Genomic DNA, 18,024 nt, shown 5'->3' on the forward strand with positions numbered 1-18,024 from the left:
TCCCAAGGACCTGTCCCAAGAACCATTAACTGGGCCCTGAGCTTCACAAACTGTATCCCTTGTAATGTGCACAGTGATGTGCCTTCGTTGTCTTTATTCTGATCTCACTGTCGAAGAGGCCCAGGGGGAAAAAAATATCACAGCTCTTCAATGGCATTTGAACCCCGGCTGGCAGATGGCAAAGTGTGGGTGCTACCCTGCTCCGCCAGGCTTCAGGACGTAGGGCATCCTGGGACTTGCTCCCTGCAAGAGACAAGCAGCCCACCCAACCCCCTACCCCACTCCCTACCCACTGCTCCCCCTTGAAAACCACCCTCAGGCCATGGAGAAAGAGGAAGCAGTGAGCATGATGTAAGGCTCCCACCTTGTGGTGGCGATCAGTAACTACAGCGTCAATTTCCCAGGTCAGGGAGAAGGGGAGGAGGTAGGGAGCAAGGACACCGAGACAGACCACACCGATGCAGACTAATGTCTGTCCTAATACTTTATTGGTCACTTCTAGGCCTGTGCCCAGCTAGATGGGCTCCAGGAAGGGACTCACCATTCACCAGCTCCCAGCTGGGAGAATGAGAAGGCCTTGGCCAAGCCCTCCAGGCTCAGGGACTACGAAGTTTAAAGGGGGCAGGTCTGGCCTTTCCTGGGTCAACATGGGTATCCAGGTAGGGGCGTAGGTGGGGGCCAACAGCTCAAGCTTTCCACCTGTCTGCCAGTCTAGTTGTGTTTGGAGAAGTATTCCTTGCTGTCGTCCACGTTGGGTTTAATCGTGTCGCTGCCTGGCTTCCAGCCAGCGGGACAGACTGTGGGAAGACACAGGGAGGGACATGTGAGACTAGAGCCATCTCTTTAAGATAGGGGCAGTATGAGGGGATGAACAGAGGCAAAGCAAGAGCCTGAGTGGCAAAAGAAAAAGCCCAGAGCTAAGTGGTCCAGGCCCAAAGGCATGTTGAGACAAGGCCTCCAAGTCCAGCTACAGGATGTTCGGGCTGATATTTTTATTTCTTTTTGACCCCTTTAATGCTGCTTTCTCCCTCAGCTGTAGACCCACTGCACTTTGAGGGCCTGTGATCAGGCCACGTCCTCCACGTAAGAAGATACTCTGGCCCAACTATTCTTTAAACTCCGCCTTGGCACACGCATCTTTTCAAATACCTCCTGTAGATCTGTTGCTTCCCAGCCCCTCGCCTTCATATTGGGGTATCTCCCCCTCCAGACTACAAACTTCCGGCAGACAAGACCCTGAGCTCTTCGGGGCCCTCACATCCGTCCCACACAAGTGACAGAGCAGGCAGTAAATGCCTGCACGAGGGCTGAGTACGGACCCACGTCTGAACCCAGGTGGATGTGTGTGTCTGCTCACCTTCGCCATGCTCGTCCGTGTACTGGAAGGCCTGGACCAGCCTCAGAGCTTCGTCCACCGAGCGCCCCACAGGCAAATCATTGACAGTGATCTGGCGAAGGACACCCTTGCCATCGATGATAAAGAGGCCCCTGAAGATACCAGGGTTCATGGTAAAGAGCTGGAAGCTCCCATTGCTGGGGCCGGGGAAGGACTATCAGCTCCTTACTGGCCACAGAGCTGGGGGCAGTCCCCTCACCCTGAGGACTGGGGCTCCCTGAGGGCCAAACACTACCTGTAGGCAATGCCCTCATCTTCCTTCAGGACTCCATAATCTTCAGACAAACTTCTAGTTACATCAGCCAGCAGGGGGATGTTCAGGGGACCCAAGCCCCCTTCCTTCCTGGGAGTGTTGATCCTAGGGGTAGAGGGGACAGGGCTGGGACCTCAAGATCGCCTGGCACAGCAGGGTCGTCCCCCTGTGGGTCTGAGTGTGATAAAGGCTGGAGAGGCGGTGCTGGAACCGAGCGATAAGGGGCTTTAGAGCAAGGCTCTAGGATCCCCACCCACCCCACCCTCAAGAGGAGGCAGGGGCTGTCTCCCACATCTGGGAAGACTAAGCCAAGGCTCCAGCAAAGTGTGTTCACATGTGCGGATGATCCCCCCCCCCCTCCCATCTTGGGGCAGAAGGCCTGCCTTAGAGTCCCCATCCTCGCTCTAGCTCTCTGTGCTGGGCCGCAGCCCTTCCCTCTCTAGAACTGGAGTTTCCACCTGTTTGAAATAACTACCGGAAGGGAGGCTGTACCGTCCTAAGTGAGATAAAGCATCTCCAACTCTCTGGGCCAAGCAACTAGGTTTCAAATGCTAATTACTGCCATCATCATTAAGGACTTGGGCGTCATCAATTCTATTATTTTCAAGGTGGGGAAAGGGAGGGACAGATGTTGAGTAACAGCCACTAGAACACACAGCTGGGATCCTACGGAGGATGGAGACTTAGATGCATCCTCCCTCCCTGCTGGTGCCCGCTCATACCAAGCCAGGTGGGTGAACTGAGAGTCGACAGAGACCCCCAGCACCTCACAGCCCAGCTTGCGGAAGTCCTCAGCACGCTCGCTGAAAGCGATGATCTCCGTGGGGCAGACAAAGGTGAAGTCCAGCGGGTAGAAAAAGAGGACCAGGTATTTCCCTGGGGGAGCGAGAGGAGATAGCCAAGGCATTAGGCCTCTAAGGTCTGGGCCCCACCCCGACCTGGGCCCACTCTCGGCCGCCCTCACCTGTGTAATCAGAAAGCTTCACCTCCTTGAAGGCGCCATCCACCACGGCGGTGGCGTGGAAGTCCGGGGCGGGCTTTCCGACGTGCGCTTTGCCAGAAGTCATGACTGAAAGCTGAGACCCCCCCCCCGCCCCCCCCAGTCCGGTCAGTGCGCCCGGGGAGACCCTTTGTCCTCCCTTCCCAAGGTCACGCTGCGCGCTGGGCCCAGTTACTGAGTCCGAGAGGCAGAGGCCGCAGCACTGCCCCCACACCCTCCCCGGTGCCGGGTCTGCGCGGCCTGGAGACTGCGGGAGACCCGCCCCCCTGACCAGCACTAGCGGCCGGGCCGCAGCCGCCGGGCCCCCTCCATTAGCGTGTCGGCCTGAGCGCCCTAGCGCAAGCCCACCGCTCCAGGAGGAGACCCGCGAGAAGGTGGCGGGGAGCTCGGCGACGCGGCCTGTACTGCAAGGCCAAGGCCTCGGTTTCCCCTGCAAGGACAAAGGCACCCACTACGGCGGGCGGAAAACAAAGGCGGCAGCGCTGAGGCCTGGGCCCGGCCGGAGCTGCTCCAAGGGGGCTCCCCAGGGCGCCGTGCCCTCCAGGGGTCCATACCTGCGTGGGTACGAGCGGGACGCACGGACCGCAGACGCGCGAACACGCGTTCTCAGTACCTAGTGCACTCGGCCTCTGTGCCTTTTATGCGCGGCCCGAACCATGACGCACAGGGCGGGGGAGTGGTGGGCGGACGAGTGGAGCGGTCGGGTCCACTGCAACCGCAGGGGAGGGGGAGAGAAGACGGCCGGGTCCACGCGCCTGCAGGCAGCGGGACGAGTCTCAGAGCCTCCGGCCCCGACCACTGCCACCGCCGGCGGGGGTAGTGCGGGCACCAAACAGCCCGCGAGGAGCTCCTCCTTGGAGCGCGCCCGGGTCGGTTGGAGTCCGGCATGGCCGGGAGCCCGGCGGAGTTACTGCTGCCGCCTCTGATGCTCCTGCTGCTGGCGACCCCTGCTCGGTTCTCCCCCGAGTACCATTATTTCGGCGAGCAGGACGAAGGCGACACCTGGGAGCAGCTGCGGCAGCAGCATCAGGAGAAAGGTAATCGCAGAAGCCCCTTTGTCCCACTTCGCCAGCTGGCTGCAAACAGATCCCCCTCCAGGGACTTCAAATCTCTCCCCAGCTGCGCACTGGCGCGGCCCTCTTGGGCAGGTTACTTTTCTCTGAGGCTCAGTTTTTCCTATCTGTAGACTGAAATAGAGAGTGACTTAAAAGCAGCTTACAGAGGGAGAGCGGACGTGGGTAGGCAATAAATACCGAAGCAGACACATCCATAAACTCACGGATAAGTGCTGGGAAGAGTGGAGATAGGGAAAGAAGGGAACCGGTAAACTTCTGAAGTCAGAGAAGGCCTCACCGAAGAAGATAGATAGCCAATGCATCAGGAATCCAGCAAAAGCCAAAACATGCAACGATTTAGGGGGAAGAGTGTGCCAGGGAGTGGGAACAGCAGGTGCCAAGACCAAGAGGCTGGACGGGGGGTGGGTGGAGGGGGGATAGGACGAGGCTGGGGTTGTCTGGCAGAGGCTTGGTGGGCATGAAGTGTTAGGAGTGTCTGTGAGCTGCTGAGTTGGGATAAGACCTGTTACCTAGGGGCACAGGGAGGAGTCTGTTATAAGGACCTTGTAAAAGACTCCGATAAGCACAAAGAAGGTTGGAGCTGCTTTAAAGGGGTCATAATAATGGTTTTTGTAGTACAAGCTAGCACATCGCCGCAGGCTGTCAGTACCTTCATTATGCCAATTATGTCATTTGATTTACCACCTGGCAGGCCTCCTGGTCAGGGCTTGCTGAACAGGCCCAGTATCACCTCCGTGAAGACCGGAGGGAGTCAGCTTCAGATGGTGGGCACCAATGGTGTATCACACTCCCAACTGGGCAGGCTGGCATAAGCGGGAAGTGTCAGTTTGCAGTCCCTCGGGGCCACACACCAGATGTATGAGCTCAAAGAGTGACTTGCTTTCTAAAGGTCTCAGTTTACCCACCCGGGAACAATGGGGGAAGACAAACTGAAATAGTCTATGGTGGGGTGCCTGGCACAGAGGCAGAGCCCAGCAGACAGAAGATGTCATTTGTTAGTGTCTTTATCCTCCTCCCTTCCTAGAGGAAGGCAAGGGGGGTAGGTTCCCCCCCTACCTGGCCCTCCATCCCTAGAAGTGTTGGACTCCATCCTTGGCCCGTGGGGAAAGTGGCGCTGTTTCTGTGACCTGGGCAAGCAAGAGCGCAGCCGCGAGGTGGTGGGCACAGCGCCGGGCCCGGTGTTCATGGACCGCGAAAATCTGGTGCAAGTTCGGCCCTGCAGACAACGTGACTGTATGTCCTGCAAACCGACCGATTGCGACTGGAGGCCCTGAACCCGGGTGAGAGACTGGCGCAGAGGAGGCGGGGTCAGGGCGGGCTGTCTAGTCCGGGATTGAGAGTTCCCAGGGTGGGGGGGGGGGGAGAGAGGAAGGGCGGGGTGGTGGGGTGGGAATGAGAGGGGGGGCCCTAGGGCTGAGGATTGAGGATGTCGGGAGAGGGAAGAGCTGAGTCAGGAACCCTGGGCCCCACTGATAGCCGGGGAGAAAGAAAGATAGATGGTGAGGGGCAGGGAGGGGGAACCGGAGATGGAGGAACTGTGACCCTGAGGAAGGGGCATGAGCCTGTTGCAGGTCAGGGACCTCCAGGCCGAGAACATGAGCCCCGCTGAGATTAGAGAATTGGGGGACATGAACCTTGAGTTGGGGGGAATGGCCTTGCCTGGTAGGCACAGACTCTGAGCAGAAGTCTGTTGAGATCTGGGATCACAGTTGGGGGGGAGGGGGGGAGGAGAGGCTTAGCCCCAATTAGAGGGTAGGAAGCAGGGGGTGGGGGGAGAGGGTCGGGGTGAAGTACGGAGAGAGAGAGGGAGTTGGGGGACCTCAAATCTGGAGGCCTGAGCTCAGTGGAAGTGGGAATACCTAGTCCAAAAGGCTTAGACTGTGTAAGACAGGGACCCAGTGATGTGGACACTGTTTTATTCTGGCTGTATAGTGGTATTTGACCTTCTAGGTCCTGACTGGGCGGAATCCTCCGAGACCCGCATCAATTTCCCCTTTATTTCTCCATCCAACGACAAGCCCCGACGGGCGGGGCTTCAGAGATTCAGGGGCGGAGCTTGGAAAGCGACCCCGCCCACCCCGTTCCCCAAACGAAGAGTTCGGCGGTCGGCCTTGGGAACTACAATTCCCAAGAGGCCACACGGCAGGAGCTTCGGCGGCCACTGCGCAAACGTTAACGGCGGCAGGCGCACCGGGGGCGTGTCCTGCGCACCGATTGGTCGGGAGCGAGAGCCGCTTCCGGACCCGCGGAAATCGCGCGCCGAGACCTGGGCCCGCAGATTTCATTGTTGAGGCTTGTAGCGGCGGCACAGGCAGCATGGATCTCAGCGAGCTGGACAGAGACAGTACGGGCCGCTGTCGCCTGAACTCGCCCGTGCCTGCGGTGTGCCGCAAGGAGCCCTGCATCCTGGGTGTCGATGAAGCGGGACGGGGCCCCGTGCTGGGTGCGCCCCCAGGGCTGGGCAGGGGGATGGGGTGTGATAAGGGGAATGCTAGTTGCAATGAAACGGGAGCCGGGGTTGGACCCTACCCAGGGAGGCGGGTAATAGTGGTGATGGCACCGGGAAAAGCGGTGATGATGGAATAGGGATAACGGTTTTCACGGCTCACTGGTTGGACACCCGTTTCCCCAGGCCCCATGGTCTACGCCATCTGTTATTGCCCCCTGTCTCGTCTGGCAGATCTGGAAGCCCTGAAAGTGGCAGGTGAGCCCGAGGTGTGAGTCTGGGGAGGGGGTTCATGGGCATGTGGAGGGGCGGGGGCAAACTGGAGGAGAGAGCAGGAACTGGGGGAACCAGTCACTTCCCTTCTCTCCCAATCCTCCTCCCAGACTCAAAGACCCTATCGGAGAGCGAGCGAGACAGGCTCTTTGTGAAAATGCAGGAGGACGGGGACTTTGTGGGCTGGGCATTGGACGTGCTGTCTCCAAACCTCATCTCTACCAGCATGCTTGGGCGGTGAGGGGCATCCGGGAGGGGCCAGGGTGGGCTGGAAGGGATTGGTAGCTGGATTGAGGTTGAGGTTGACCGGGCTCTGTCTCCCACTGCAGGGTCAAGTACAACCTGAATTCCCTCTCCCATGATACAGCCACTGGGCTGGTACAGTTTGCATTGGACCAGGGTGTGAAAGTTGCCCAGGTGAGCTGTTGGGTTGCCCACATTTGAATACCTCAGGATAAAATGGGGGTATACAAGTGTAGTGGATGATTCAGGGTCAGACATATCTGGATGACCTCAGGAATATTTGCTGCTGCCTTTGACTTCCTACTACTTTTCCTACCCTACGTGTGTCCTCACCCAGGACCATGGAGGAGCCCCCAGCCCCACCCCCATTTAATTTATCTCTTTATTCTGAAGGCTCGGAGTCCAGAGCAAATCTGTATCTGTCCACCTGCCTACAGCCTCAGTCCTAGCCCAGGGCCCCTCCTCTCCTGGATTCCTGCCCCAGTCCTCCTCCCACTTTGAGGCCTATCCTTTACAATCTGCTCTTAGTGCAGCAAATAGTCCTCTTTTGAAATGTAAATCTCAACATTTAATTTTTTTATCCCGGTAGAAATGAAACCTGGGAAGCTCAGTGTCAAGAGGAAGAGAATGAGATTAAATTACCAGAGGGAAATCTAAGTTGGCGTTGTATCCAATACTCTGAGGCAAAAAAAAAAAACAAAAACAAAAACAGGCTGTTTTGAGATAATAACCAGGGCAAATACACTTGAGATAGGGAATGTGACAAGGGAGACCTTGCTGCAGAGGTGGCTGAGGTCCAGGACTGGCATGTGGAGCTGACAGTGCAGTACTGGAACAGATAGACAAGGGCCCTGCATTCCGCGGTTCATGGCCAAGTCAGGGGACACAGATGGTCAGCTGGTAAGCAAATAATAAAGGTGATTTCTGAGAATAGCAACTATGGAGATCACTGACCCCATCTCTCCACTCCAGCCATGAGGCCCCCCTGCTGCTGTCTAGCATACTCAGCATGGTCCCACCTCAGGGCCTTTGCACCAGCTGTTCCTTCTGCCTAGAATCCTCTTTCTGGAATCTCCACATGGTCATTCCCTTATCTCCTTCAGGCCTTTATTTAAATGTCACCGCCTCAGAGTGACCTTCCCCAAATCTCTTCTACCACTGTTTAAAATGATAACCCGTTCCCAGGCTCCTGGCTAGCTCAGTCAGTAGAGCATGTGACTCTTGATCTCTGGGTTGTGAATTGAAACCCTGCTTTGGACGTAGAGCTTACTTGAAAAAAAAAAACAATAATAGGGGCACCTGGGTGGCTCAGCTGGTTAAGCGTCCAACTCTGGCTCACGTCATGATCTCACGGTTCGTGAGTTCCAGCCCCTCATCGAGCTCCGTGCTGACAGCTGAGGGCCTGGAGCCTGCTTGGGATTCTGTGTCTCCCTCTCTCTCTGCCCCTCCCCTGCTCACGCTCTGTCTCTCAAAAATGAATAAATGTTAAAAAAAATAAAATAATAAAAAATAAAATGAAAATCCCTCCCAACTCTCTTCTATCCTTTATTATTTATCCTGTTTAAAAAATTTTTTTTTTTTTTCCCGGGGCGCCTGGGTGGCTCAGTCGGTTAAGCGTCCGACTTCAGCTCAGGTCACGATCTCGTGGTCCGTGAGTTCGAGCCCCGTGTCGGGCTCTGGGCTGATGGCCCAGAGCCTGGAGCCTGCTTCCGATTCTGTGTCTCCCTCTCTCTCTGCCCCTCCCCCGTTCATGCTCTGTCTCTCTCTGTCTCAAAAATAAATAAACGTTAAAAAAAAATTAAAAAAAAAATTTTTTTAATGTTTATCCAGTTTTGAAAGAGACTGAGTGGGGGAGGGGCAGAGAGACACGGAGACATAGAATCACAAGCAGGCTCCAGGCTCCATGATGTCATTACAGAGGCTGACATGGGGCTCAAACCCACGAACCTCAAGATCATGATCTGAGCTGAAGTCGAATGTTCATTTAGTGACTGAGCCAATCAGGCACCCCTCCTGTTTGTTTGTTTTTTTCCACTTTATTTATGTATTTTGAGAGAGAGAGAGAGAGAGTAAATGAACGAATGTGAGCAGGGGGGAGGGGCAGAGAGAGAGGGAGAGAGAGAATCCCCAGTAGGCTCTGCATTGTCACCTGAGAGCCCATTGAGGGGCTCGAACTCACGAACTGCAAAATCATGACCCAAGCTGAAATCCTGAGCTACCCAGGCGCCCCTGTTTATCCTGTTTCTTGTCTGTGGACCTCGCCAGGGCGTCCACTCCACGAAGAAAGAGATTTTTATCTGGTGTGCTTTCCTGCCATGTTCTTGGCATCTAGTGCAGCCGTGGCATAGAGTAGGTGCTCAGTAAATGTAGAATGGATGCAGCCTGAACAGGGACAGCCTCTTTCGGAGGGGACTTGTTGATTACTTGCTTATTTAATACTCTCTGCGCCCATCGTGGGGCTCGAACTCATGACCTCGAGATTAAGAGGCGTCTGCTGTACCAACTGAGCTAGCCAGGTGCCCCGGGAGGGGACTTAGAGCTGAGATGCCTCAGAGAAAGCTACAGCCTGGGGAGGAGCTGAGAGGAGTATTCTAGGCAGCGGGAGCATCCAGTGCACACGCTGCGAGGCCAGCTCGGTTGTTTCCCCGGATGTCTGTTGGACGAATACATCTCTGTCACCGTGGCAGGTGTTTGTGGACACCGTGGGGCTGCCAGACACCTACCAAGAGCGGCTGCAGCAGCGCTTTCCTGGCATCGAGGTGACAGTCAAGGCCAAAGCGGATGCCCTGTACCCTGTGGTCAGCGCCGCCAGTATCTGTGCCAAGGTCAGGCGCCTGCTGGCCGTAGCCAGCCTCTGGCATCTCCTGGGGCAAGGGGGCAGGTGTGCCTGCTCCGGGGGAGGGAGAGCCCGATGTTTTGTCTTCCCCCACAGGTGGCCCGTGACCAGGCTGTGAAGAATTGGCACTTTGTGGAAAAACTGCAGGGCCTGGACGCCGATTATGGGTCCGGTTACCCCAATGGTGAGCAGCCTGGAGCCGCCTTGAGGTGGCGACATTGGCGACAGCCCCAACGAGGCAGGCTGGAGCACACTTCGGCCTTCTCAGACAGGAGGGCCGCTTGCTTATGGCCAGCGTGAGGCAGAGCCGGAGTCTCGTGGGCAGGCGTTCTCCTCCCTTCTCCCTCCATCCCTGCTTTCTCTCTGGAGCCCCAGTGAGGGCCTCACACCCTTGGCGGGCGTCTCTGTTTGTTAAGGGGAAAGGGGGCAGGGGGGAGGGATGTCAGCTGATGTCCAATAGCCCCCGTGTAAACCTACTCTTTCCCCCCAGTTATGAGGCGTTGTCTGTGTGGTAGATGAATGTGTGCCCACCCCCCGCCGTGAGTGGATTTAAAGAGCGAGTGACTGGGTTCAGGGAACCCTCTTGTCCTTCTGAGGCCCGGGGAAGCATGGGCAGATGGGTGCTTACTGAGTCCTTCCTGTATGCGCCATGCAGGTCTGGGCCCTGGGGATATAGCCACGAACAAGACAAAGGAAGACCTCTCTGTCCCCACGGAGCTCGTAGTTACTTGGGGATGATGAGCATTGACCCCCTGGTCTGCAGATGCTGGTTTAATGACTCTTGTCCTTTTTAAAAAAATTTTTTTTTTCAACGTTTATTTATTTTTGGGACAGAGAGACAGCATGAACGGGGGAGGGATGACTCTTGTCCTTGAGTGGGCGCAGACATGTCTCAGAGGCAGTCTCCCTAAACTTGTGCCCTGAGCACCTGTCGGCAGGTGATGAGTCTGGGTGCTGCCTGTGCCAAGGTTCCGAGGCAGGAACGGCCTCGAACGGCGGAGGTGCCTCGGGTACTCGGGAGGCCTGAGATGCCAGCGTGAGGAACTCGGGCATCGTGTCAGGGGTCGGGGCCCATCAGCACTGCCAGCCCCGCCCCTTCCTGTCTTCCAGATCCCAAGACCAAAGCCTGGCTGAGGAAGCACGTGGAGCCCGTGTTCGGCTTCCCCCAGTTTGTCCGGTTCAGCTGGCGCACGGCCCAGAGCATCCTGGAGAAGGAGGCAGAAGGCGTTATGTGGTGGGTGCCCTGGAGGTGCTGTGAGGAAGGAGGGAGGGAGGCCAGGGCTCCCCCCGTCACCCCAGAGTGGTCAGTGTTGCCTCTCCCACAGGGAGGACTCCCTGACAGGGGATCAGGAGGGACCTGGGAGGATCACGTCCTACTTCAGCGAAGGCGCCCGAGTCCGCCCCCGCCTGCCCCACCGGTACTTCCAGGAGCGGGGTCTGGAGTCAGCCACCACTCTCTAGGCGCCGGCCTGTTCTCGTTTCTGGGCCTTCGCCCCCCCCCCCCACCCCCCCGCTTTGTGATTAAAGTTCTTTTTATGTTTTGTTTTGGTTTCGTTTTTTAGTTAATTAATTTTTTTTTAATTTATTTTTTGAGAGAGCACGAGAGCGAGCGGCCGAGAGAGAGAGGATCCCAAGCAGGCTCTGCTCTGCTAGCACAGAACCTGACGTGGGGCTCAAAACTGTGAGATCATGACCCAAGCCAAAGTCAAGAGTCAGGCGCTTAACCAACTGAGCCACCTAGGTGCCCCCTAATGTTTATTTATTTTTGAGAGAAAGAAACAGAGCACAAGGGGGGGAGGGGCAGAGGGAAGAGGGAGATACAGAATCCGAGGGAGGCTCCAGGCTCAGAGCTGTCAGCACAGACCCGGACGGGGGCTCGAACTCACCGACTGCAAGATCATGACCTGAGCCCAAGTCGGGTGCTTAACGGACTGAGCCACCCAGGCGCCCCTTGACCATTAGGTCTTTTAAAGTATGTTAAATTTTAAGCATCTTAGAATTTTCTAGAGTTTTCTTTTTTTTTTTAATTTATTTGTATTTCTTTTTTAATTATTTTTTTCAACATTTATTTATTTGAGAGAGACAGAGCGCGAGCAGGGGAGGGGCAGAGGAGGGGCAGACACAGAATCCGAAGCAGACTCCAGGCTCCGAGCTGTCAGCACAGACCCCGACGCGGGGCTCGAACTCACGAATTGTGAGATCATGACCTGAGCCGACGTCCGACACTTAAGGAACTGAGCCACCCAGGCGCCCCTGTGATTAAAGTTCTTTAAAGAAAGCCAAGCACGGAGTTGAACTTCGGGGTAGAAGCAGGTTGGAAGCGTGCCGTGCCGCTGGGCCCCGCTACAGACTTCGGGAACCTAGACAGGATGGACCCTGATTGATTTGATTTTTATGTTGTTGTTTTAATTTCTTTTTTAAGTTGATTTATTTATTTATTTTGAGAGACAGCAAGAGCTCGCACGCTGGAAGGAGCAGAGAGAGAGCTTCCCCAGCAGGCCCCATGCTCCACCACGGGGCTCAATCTCACGACTGAGATCATGACCTGAGCTGAAATCAAGAGTGGGATGTTCAACCAACTGAGCCACCCAGGTGCCCCCGTTTGATTTGAGTTTTCAAATGCGTGATGTATGTGTAGGATGCAGAATTAGGAAGGAGCACGTTGAGGGGCGCATGGGGCTCTGCCCTGACAGCACAGAGCCTGCTTGAGGTTTCTCCCTCCCTCTCTCTTTCTCTCTCTGCCCCTCCCCTGCTCGCACATGGTCTCTCAAATAAACTTTTTTTTTTTTAAATTTTTTTTTAAACGTTTTATTTATTTTTGAGACAGGGAGAGACAGAACATGAACAGGGGAGGGTCAGAGAGAGGGAGACACAGAATCGGAAACAGGCTCCAGGCTCCGAGCCGTCAGCCCAGAGCCCGACGCGGGGCTCGAACTCACAAACCGCGAGATCAGGACCTGAGCCGAAGTCGGCCGCTCAACCGACTGAGCCACCCAGGCGCCCCAATTAAAGTTCTTGAAAGAAAGCCAAGCACGGAGTTGAACTTCGGGGTAGAAGCAGGTTGGAAGCGTGCCGTGCCGCTGGGCCCCGCTACAGACTTTGGGAACCTAAACAGATGGACCCTGATTGATTTGATTTTTTTGTTGTTGTTTTAATTTCTTTTTTAAGTTGATTTATTTATTTATTTTGAGAGACAGCAAGAGCTCGCACGCAGGAAGGAGCAGAGAGAGAGATTCCCCAGCAGGCCCCATGCTCCACCACGGGGCTCAATCTCACGACTGAGATCATGACCTGAGCCGAAATCAAGAGTGGGATGTTCAACCAACTGAGCCACCCAGGTGCCCCCGTTTGATTTGAGTTTTCAAATACGTGATGTACGTGTAGGATGCAGAATTAGGAAGGAGCACGTTGAGGGGCGCATGGGGCTCTGCCCTGACAGCACAGAGCCTGCTTGAGGTTTCTCCCTCCCTCTCTCTCTCTTTCTCTCTCTGCCCCTCCCCTGCTCGCACATGGTCTCTCAAATAAACTTTTTTTTTTTTAATTTTTTTTTTTAACGTTTTATTTATTTTTGAGACAGGGAGAGACAGAGCATGAACAGGGGAGGGTCAGAGAGAGGGAGACACAGAATCTGAAACAGGCTCCAGGCTCTGAGCGGTCAGCACAGAGCCCAACGTGGGGCTCGAACTCACGGAACGCGAGATCATGACCTGAGCCGAAGTCGGCCACTCAACCGACTGAGCCACCCAGGCGCCCCTCAAATAAACTTTTTTTAAAAAAGCACATTGAGAAGCCTCGCTCATACCTGCAGCCAGCTCACTGGTGGGCTTACCAAGCTGTCCTAGTCTTTTGGGGCCACTGTAACAAAACACCGCAGACTAGGCGGTTTACAAATAACAGACATTAATTACGGTTCTAGAGCCTGGAAGTCCAAGATCACGGGGCCTGCATGGTCAGGTCCTCAGGGGGACTCTTTCCCCGGGGGTCGATTGCCAACTTCTGTGTCCTCACGTGGTGCAAGGGTCAAGGAACCTGTGGGGTCCCTTTTCTAAGCGCACTAATCCCATTCTTGACCTAATCACCTCCTCAAAGCCCCACCTCTTAATACCATTATCTGTGGGAATTAGGATACCAACATGAGTTTGGGGTGGAGGCGGGGGGGGGGGGAAGGGGGGGTACACATAGACATTTAGATCCTAGCGGGTACCTTTTAGGTCCTTCTGAAGTTAGCCTGGCATGTTACAAATATATGTGCAGATACTTTCTTGAGGTTTTGTTTTTACAAACGGAAACTGTACCCTACATATTCACCATTCTTCGCTACATCTTGGAGGTAATTCCAAAGTGAGTGTCTAAAGACCTTCCTCATTCCCTTTATAGCTAAGAGTCCTCAGTGTGACTGTCCTGTAGTTTATTTAATGCTTTTTTTTTTTAACCTTTATTTTTGAGAGAGAGAGAGAGAGAGATGGAGTGCGAGCAGGGGAGGGGCAGAGAGAGAGGGAGACACAGAATCCGAAGCAGGCTCCAGACTCCGAGCTGTCGGCACAGGGCTCGACGCGGGGCTCGAACTCACAAAACGCGAGTTCACGACTAGAGCAGACTGAGCCACCCAGGCGCCCCTATTTAATGCTTTTAAGAGATGAGTTGTCACCCAGCTTGCCGTTAAGCATGTATGGCAGAGGATGACCAGGATGTGCCATCATTTTGATGCAGTTTGTCTGTAGGACAGATTCCCAGAGGTGGGCTTGCTGCGTGGGTTAGAGGATCTATGCCGTTTGTAACTTGGAGAGAGATTTCCAAACTTCTCTCTGTGAAGGCTTGTACTCGGTAGCACTCCCCCCAGTAGTGTAAGTAAGCACTTGTTTCCTCCACAGCCTCAGCAGCAGCAGGACAGGTTTGTCTCACCCCAGGAAAAGTTTGGAAGTCGGTGGCTCAACGACACCCAGGACGCCATTTTTTAAATTCATCTTCTGTTTTGCATCTTTGGTGTTTTTTTTGTTTTTTTTTTTTTTTTGCCTCTCATCATCCCACCATGGCTGCCACAGTTCCAGACATCACATCCCAACCTCCAAAGGTCTCCCCAAGCAGCTGCCCTGTCACTTCCTGGCTGAAAGTGGGACACGTCTATGCCCAAAGCAGGGGGAGTACCAGGGGAAATGGAATATCTGGGGAAAGCATCAAAAGCTGATTCCTGGGGGTAGAGAGAGACCTGGTGTCCCCCCCTCTCCCCCATTCCCTTTCCCGTGACCCCTCCTTGACTTGAGCAGTAGCAATTTAATGGAAAAAAGAAAAGGGATGGCTCTTCACCTTGTAATAAATGTTCTGATAGCAGGAGCCCAGGGCATTGTGGGAGTACTATGTATGGAGCATGTAGACGGCTAGGGCTACATAGCAAAGTACCACAGACTTGGTGCCTGAAACAACAGAAACATTGTCTCACGGTTCTGGAGGTTACAAGTCCAAGAGGAAGGTGTTGTTGGCAGGGTTGATTTCTCCTGAGGTTGCTCTCCTTGGTTTGTTGATGGCTGTCTTCTCCCTGTGTCTCACGACCTTCCCTCTGTGCGTATCTGTGTCCTAATCTTTTTTTAAGGACTCCAGTCATTGGATTCTGGCCCATCCATAGGACCTTAGTTTACCTTAATTACCTCTTTAAGGACCCTATCTCCAAATATAGTCACATTCTAAGGTCCTGGGGTTGGGACTTCAACATATGCATTTGGGGGGATGGGATACAAGTCAGCCCATAACAGAGTATCCTCTCTGTGTAGGTCCCATGCTGGGCACCAGGAAGGCAGCGTTGACCCAGCTACAAAAGGTGTCTGAGTGCCCAGGGAGGTCTAGGGGACCTCAGAGTACACAGTGGGGGACGCCAGCTCTGCTCTGGGGCTCAAAGAGCCTGAGGAGCTGACTGGCTGAGATCTGAAGGGTGAGGGGTGGAACAGAACAGGAGGGTGGAGAGGGCCCCGGGCAGTGGGAACTGTGAGTACAGATCCTGGAACCGAGAGGCTCTGCTTTGAGAAGGCGGGAGGGCAGGGATAGTGAAGGCTGACCTTGGGGAGGAGCTGTGCCCTCCCCCCTCCCCCATTTCCCCACACTAGGGGTGCCCTCTATTCAAGCCTCAGCCTCTGGTTAGCATCATAGTTGCAAAACATACCCATGCTGATTCCATTTATAATTCTGCCCTGTCCTTTTCTACGTAAGTATGTAAATGTATGCTGTAAATTTTGGATCTACTTTTTTTTTCCCCCCTCAGAATGATTAGAATTACAGTTCATCTTGAAGTTGTAGGTCCATCTGACTGCTGATGGAATTTGCCTGGACAGGGTAAGGAAACTATCCCCCTTTCTTCACAGCTGGCAATAAGCAGAAGCTAGTGGGCGCTCTAAAGATGTAATGTGCTAGGGGCACCTGGATGGCTCAGTCGGTTGAGCCTCTGACTTTGGCTCAGGTCACGATCTCAGGGTTCACGAGTTCGAGCCCCACATTGGGCTCTGTGTTGGCAGTGGGGAGACTGCTTGGGATTCTCTCTCTCTCTCTCTCTCTCTCTCTCTCTCTCTCTCTCTCTGCCCCTCCTCTGCTCACACTCTGTCTCCCCCCAAGTAAACTTTCAAAAATAATAAAACGAGGTTAACAACCCCTTTCTGGAAGGTTGCAAACAATTCTGCTCTCCTTAGGACAGCCATGTGGGTGATTCCTCTGATTCTCCTTAACCCATCTCTGCCCACCTTCTGCTTCCTGTCCCAAGGTCCTCACTGGTGTCCCTTATCTCCAGTCTCGCCTCCTCCCTATCCTGCTTGCAAGGGCAGGCAAGAGTGTCAGTCTGATGGATCTTACTCTGTGTAAACCTCCATGGCTTTCACATCCCTTATGATTGGGTCCAAGGGCCTTTGTCTGGTGTTCAAGGCGTTCTGTAATCTGACCCCACCTCCCATGCTCTGCTCCAGGCTTGCTGAGCAGCTGGAAGTTTCCAGAACCTGAAATCCCCAGGCCCCCTACTTGAAATGCCCTTCCCTATGTCTTGGCCACCTGCCTGGAGATCCTCCAAAGGCTTATCTACTTTCTTCCTTGCATTGAATGCCTGCTTATTCTTGTCACAATACAGTACATAACAACTGATAACGGACGATGCCTACATTTGTGGAGTGTTAATTACGTACCAGGCACTTTCTAAGTATTATACTTGATACCCCTCCCATTAGAAAGTGGAGTTTAGAAGCTTCCTGTTGAATATGAGCTGGCCCTGGCAACACAACTTCAGTGGATAGAAAGCGGAGGTGACACTGGTAGAGAGGAGACAGCTCTGACCTTGGAATATTTGTCCTTGGAACCCAGCTGCCATACCGTGAGGAAGCCCAAACCGCAGGGAGAGGACACGCCACAGGGAGAGGACACGTGTCGTGACGCCGGTCGGCAGCCCCAGTAGAGATTCGAGGCAGAAGCCAGTGCCAGCCACCAGATGTGAGTGAGGAAGCCTTTAAGGTGAGCCCAGCCCCAGCCAGTTTCTGCAATTGCATTAGATAACCTTGAACAAGAACCAGCCCCAGAACCGTGAAAGAATAACAATTGTTGTTGCCTTTTACCGCTAAGTTTGGAGTTGTTACACAGCACCGTATAACCAGAACAACTTGCATTAACTGATTTAGTTCTTCCAACAACCCTAGGAGAGGGAATGGCTGGGCAACGTTCCCAAAGTTACAGCATGAGTAAGCGGTAGAACTGGGATGTGAACCCCGGTAGACGTACTACAGAGTCAGGGTCATAGCCCTCAGTCTCTGTGGCCAATATATCTTGATTCCCTGCCCAGCACTCCCTTCTCTTCTGGCTCCAGCACCTGATTTTCCTTTGGGACCACTCCTCCCACATCCTCAGTCCATACGGTTCAGATGGAACTGAGCCCACCTTGGGCCTCAGGCACAAGCCCGTAACCCATTATCAGGCCACCTTTGGGCACCACGATTGGTTTGGTGATGGGCTCATAATGAAACTGGATCATTGAGTGCCAGCACTGGAAACTTTGCTGGTTTTACAGAGAAATAGAAATAGACCCACTGGAAGGGTGCCTGGATGGCTCCGTTGGTTAAGCATCTGACTTCAGCTCACGTCATGATCTCACAGCTTGTGGGTTTGAGCCCCCTGTCGGGCTCTGTGCTGACAGCTTAGAGCCTGGAGCCTGTTTCAGATCCTGTGTCTCCGTCTCTCTCTGCCCCTTTCCTGCTTGTGCGCTCTCTCTCTCTCTCTCTCTCTCTCTCTCTCTCTCAAATGAATAAACATTTTTAAAAATTACAAAAAAGAAAGAAAGAAAGAAATAGACCCACTGGAATCATGTAGTTGCTGGTCCATCTTAGCTACTGTGAGGAGATCCTGTCCAAAAGTATAGCCAAGAAAAAGATACAGATAGATTCCTAACATTTAAGGACCTGGATACAGCCAATCCTGAAGCTTATCACTGTTGGCTAGAGATACTTTGAACTGAGTTTCTCTTGCTTCTGAAAGAGGCCTGCTAC

The 18,024-nt window shown here is 54.0% G+C and overlaps 2 protein-coding genes across 7 annotated transcripts; one reads left to right on the forward strand and one right to left on the reverse strand.

Annotated features, from left to right (window-relative positions):
* Positions 1-469: 469 nt before the first annotated feature.
* Positions 470-3,339, reverse strand: PRDX2 (peroxiredoxin 2). Its single transcript, XM_003981916.6, has 6 exons — positions 3,204-3,339; positions 2,614-2,725; positions 2,372-2,525; positions 1,632-1,754; positions 1,358-1,488; positions 470-797 (listed from the first exon to the last, which is right to left on the reverse strand). The coding sequence occupies exons 2-6, from the start codon at positions 2,714-2,716 to the stop codon at positions 712-714; spliced, it is 597 nt and encodes a 198-aa protein (XP_003981965.1). The 5' UTR covers positions 2,717-2,725; positions 3,204-3,339; the 3' UTR covers positions 470-711.
* Positions 3,340-3,384: 45 nt separating this feature from the next.
* Positions 3,385-11,064, forward strand: RNASEH2A (ribonuclease H2 subunit A). 6 transcript variants are annotated; one of them, XM_011289362.4, is made up of 10 exons: positions 3,489-3,686; positions 4,750-5,005; positions 5,658-6,168; positions 6,358-6,429; positions 6,555-6,681; positions 6,774-6,861; positions 9,375-9,512; positions 9,620-9,707; positions 10,634-10,757; positions 10,849-11,064. In XM_011289362.4, exons 3-10 carry the CDS (start codon positions 6,042-6,044, stop codon positions 10,982-10,984), a joined length of 900 nt encoding a protein of 299 aa, XP_011287664.1. In that variant the 5' UTR covers positions 3,489-3,686; positions 4,750-5,005; positions 5,658-6,041; the 3' UTR covers positions 10,985-11,064. The 6 variants fall into 6 exon arrangements, with proteins under 6 accessions (XP_044902226.1, XP_044902235.1, XP_011287664.1 ...); XM_045046287.1 differs by having other exon boundaries at positions 5,676-6,168; positions 10,832-11,064; XM_003981917.6 differs by having other exon boundaries at positions 5,676-6,168.
* Positions 11,065-18,024: the final 6,960 nt, after the last annotated feature.

Source organism: Felis catus, chromosome A2, assembly GCF_018350175.1.
Source record: "Felis catus isolate Fca126 chromosome A2, F.catus_Fca126_mat1.0, whole genome shotgun sequence".
Lineage (NCBI taxonomy): Eukaryota > Metazoa > Chordata > Mammalia > Carnivora > Felidae > Felis > Felis catus.